Source organism: Melanaphis sacchari, unplaced genomic scaffold (assembly GCF_002803265.2).
Source record: "Melanaphis sacchari strain LSU unplaced genomic scaffold, SCAv2.0 Contig54_pilon_pilon, whole genome shotgun sequence".
In the NCBI taxonomy this organism is placed as follows: domain Eukaryota; kingdom Metazoa; phylum Arthropoda; class Insecta; order Hemiptera; family Aphididae; genus Melanaphis; species Melanaphis sacchari.
Window position 1 is genome coordinate 1,772,490 of NW_020271380.1, and position 3,552 is coordinate 1,776,041.

The window sequence follows — 3,552 nt, forward strand, 5'->3', positions numbered from 1 at the left end:
TATTATAATGAAACAGTATATTATATAATAATTATACAATCTATCCTATAAAAATCATTATTTAAATAATTGTATTTTTTTGAAATTTAGAAAAAGTACTCATAAAAAATTTTACCATTACTCAGTTTTTAGTATAAATGCTTATTGAAACTTGTAGCCTTCATATGCACAGAATTACGTAATAATATTTTACGATTAATTTAATATTGTATAAACAGGTATCTTTGAATAAAACATAAATAATTCTGGAAGCGAAAAAATGACGAAATAAAAACGCATTTTTTTTAAACACAATATTTATATATATTTTTTTGTATAATACAATCGATATTATATATAATATATTACACGCTTGTACGTTTATTATGATTATAATATATCATCATAAATATGGAGATAAAGTAGTAATGGTAGAAATAGTAATTATAAAATTTAACGTTATCGACATCGACACAAATCGCAATGACGAAATCATGGTAATAGATTATATTATATTGAAGTAAATAGATAGGAGAGTAGTACAAGGATAATATTAACAAAGATGTGGTTGATACTTGGAAACCGCTTTAAACATGCTACAGATAATCATTTCAAGACGATTAAATATAGTATAAGAATAAGGATGAGCCGAACCGAGGTGAACTACGTATTCACTATTCTATTGATATATTGGTTCAGGAGTACTGGGCAGAGTGGCGAGGAGTCTCAGTGATTCTTGGATCTCAGCTGGGATTGGTGGTGGTGTAGGTAGATGGGATCCGTACGGCTGGAAACCGTTCTCGTCGGCAATGTAGCCGGTTTGGATGGTCTGGCCGTCTGGGGCTACGTATGACACTGCTCCCTGGAATGCCGCTACGGGTCCTTCAGGGCCCGGTTTCAAGTAGCTGATTTGTTCTTGTTTGATTCCATTTTCGGTTTGGAAGCTGCAATAAGGACACCGTAATAAAATATAATGTATAGTTAAGAATGAACCAATGCTTTTTTTATTTTTTATTATTAAAATTAAAATTAAAATAATCATACAAAAGTTAAAATGAAAAATTTTACTCTAATATAATCCATTGATCATCGACTAATAGTTAAAATTATTATAAATTGTATACATAAATTCTATATACATCTCTCAATATTCAGTCTATCTATTACGTACCTAATGCCATATTACGTTATATATACAGTCACTCGGGGTTTTAAATTAATTAATTTAGAAATGTTATGTTAATGCATTATAATATTATATTTTACTATTTCAGATATTTTAGTTAAATATATAAAAATCAAATCAACATATTATCCTTAATAAGATAAATAAAAATTCACACATAAGACTAACGTGTTTACAAAAAAAATGTCCTTTGTGTTTTTAGTTTAAAAAAAAATCTTTTTTACATACTTGTTTTTGGAGGTTCCATCGGGGTTGTTTCCCAAATCTTGACTCAAGATGACGGCTCTAGATTCCGGATTCTGTACTGCAGGGTAGGCGCTGACCGCAACGGCGGCTAACAGCAATGATGATACAACTAACATGACCTGTGTAAAAAGCACGAAATGTAAGCAAATTTTTTTTTCGATTAAGGAAAAATTCGATTTCTGTATGTTTGACTCTTACCTGCATTTTGACGAGTTTCTGTTCGTTTGAATTTCTGTGGTACTTGCTGTTCAGTGTACAATGTATTTGTGAGGATGATAGTGGATACGATTCTTCTTTATATACTCACGTTTGAGTGTGTGTGTGTGTGAATTTTTATGTGATATAAAGACATAAAAAACGAGGGATACCAGTTTTGTGTTTAGCATAAAAATGGAGGCGGAATCATCTAAACATAAAAGTCGCAATCGCATTATTATTATTATTCCCATTATTATGTCAGCGTGTTACGAAAGCGGTTCGACGACATTTGTTTTGGTAGATGGGTGCGCAGAGGTTGCAGACAAACACGTTTTGTAGATCTTTGCCTTCGCTGAAATCGAAACTATAATCGTTAGTCATCTTTGTTACTAAGTCTTAGCCTAAGATAGGAATCGATGAAACAAAACGTGTCGAAGTTCGTTTAAATAATTTTTTTTAAAGTAGGTACCTATCAAAATAACATTATATGGGTAGCTAAGTACGTCAATGAAAAATACGTCTGAAACTGTTCTTATTGTGTAAATTTTGTTTTAATGTCAGACGACTTCTAAAAACACATTTTTTTTAAAAAACCTCATATTATTACAAGGATACGTGAAACCGGTGTTAAGTAATCGTGGTATTCCTTGGCTAATTTTGTTGCAAGCAAGTTGTTCCATTATGATATTATGTTTGTGTGGTATATGCAAAAAAATTATCATAAAATATAATAGCATTTAAAAAAAATTAAAGCATTCTTATGCAATGCATGATAAATTATTATCGGCAATTAAATTGTGTAACGTTCTATTTCAAATAATTGTAATTATTTGTTTCTTGTGCTTTATTATTTCTTAAGATGTAAGATGTACAACTATAATAGTTTAAGCATATTACTTTTACTAAATATCAAATTAATTGTTCTTCAATCTTATACGGATTATTACTATTTTTTATTATATAATAGTGGCTGATAATATGTTAACTACTTTCGGAAACCCAGTTGTTATTATCAAATATACCAACTATAAACTAATTCATAAAACGATTCCTGATAACAAATAATACGCACATAAATATATTATTTTTTATTATTATGATATAAATTAAACCTAATTACCAACTATATAGCAGTTCTTTATGTTACTGAATTTTTTTTAAAGCATTAATTTAATCAAATAATATTAATATTTTTGAAAATTTATTTTAACGTAATTAAACAAATGATAATTTTTACAATTTTTTATCGCTATATTTTTAATTTTTAATTTTTGTTGACATTGTATGTTTGAAAAATTATAATCATTTAAAAATTTAAGGAATTTAAACTAATATAATGGTATACAATTTTAAAAATATTGCTTATTTAAAATGTTAAAACTTTTCAAGAAAACTAATATCTTTAACATAATTACGTTGTATACCGCTAATACCTACATAACTATTATTTCATATTTGTATGTCACATTAAATGCAGAAACGTATTTAAATATTTAACGCCCTACGTTATAATCATTTTTACTAACTTTGTATGTAACATATGATTTAATTTTTTTTATGAATATAACTAAAAAATAACTCTCTGCTGAAAAATGTAATAGTCTTAAGAAGATGTAATCGCGCTATTTGTTTCCTTTCTGTAACCCATATGCAACATACATAATATTTTTTGTTTAGCAGAGCCTATCTTAAGTTATTAGCTTTAGTATATTAAAATTGAAGTTAAGAACATTATATGTGTTTGTAGAATCAACTGTATACGTTATATATTAATATTATAGTGAAGTATAAGCATTTTTAAATTTCAATAATTTATAAACTCATATAATTTGTATAAAAAAAAAATAACAAAAAGATTCCAATGTGCAATTACAGATAATGTTCCTAGCTTAAAGTTTGATAACATTTCAATTTACTCTAATACTAAAACAAACATCACTAAG

General features: G+C 27.3%; 1 protein-coding gene across 1 annotated transcript; it reads right to left on the reverse strand.

Moving 5' to 3' along the window:
- Positions 1-471: 471 nt before the first annotated feature.
- Positions 472-1,721, reverse strand: LOC112599687 (endocuticle structural glycoprotein SgAbd-4-like). Its single transcript, XM_025346705.1, has 3 exons — positions 1,610-1,721; positions 1,394-1,530; positions 472-923 (listed from the first exon to the last, which is right to left on the reverse strand). The coding sequence occupies exons 1-3, from the start codon at positions 1,613-1,615 to the stop codon at positions 659-661; spliced, it is 408 nt and encodes a 135-aa protein (XP_025202490.1). The 5' UTR covers positions 1,616-1,721; the 3' UTR covers positions 472-658.
- Positions 1,722-3,552: the final 1,831 nt, after the last annotated feature.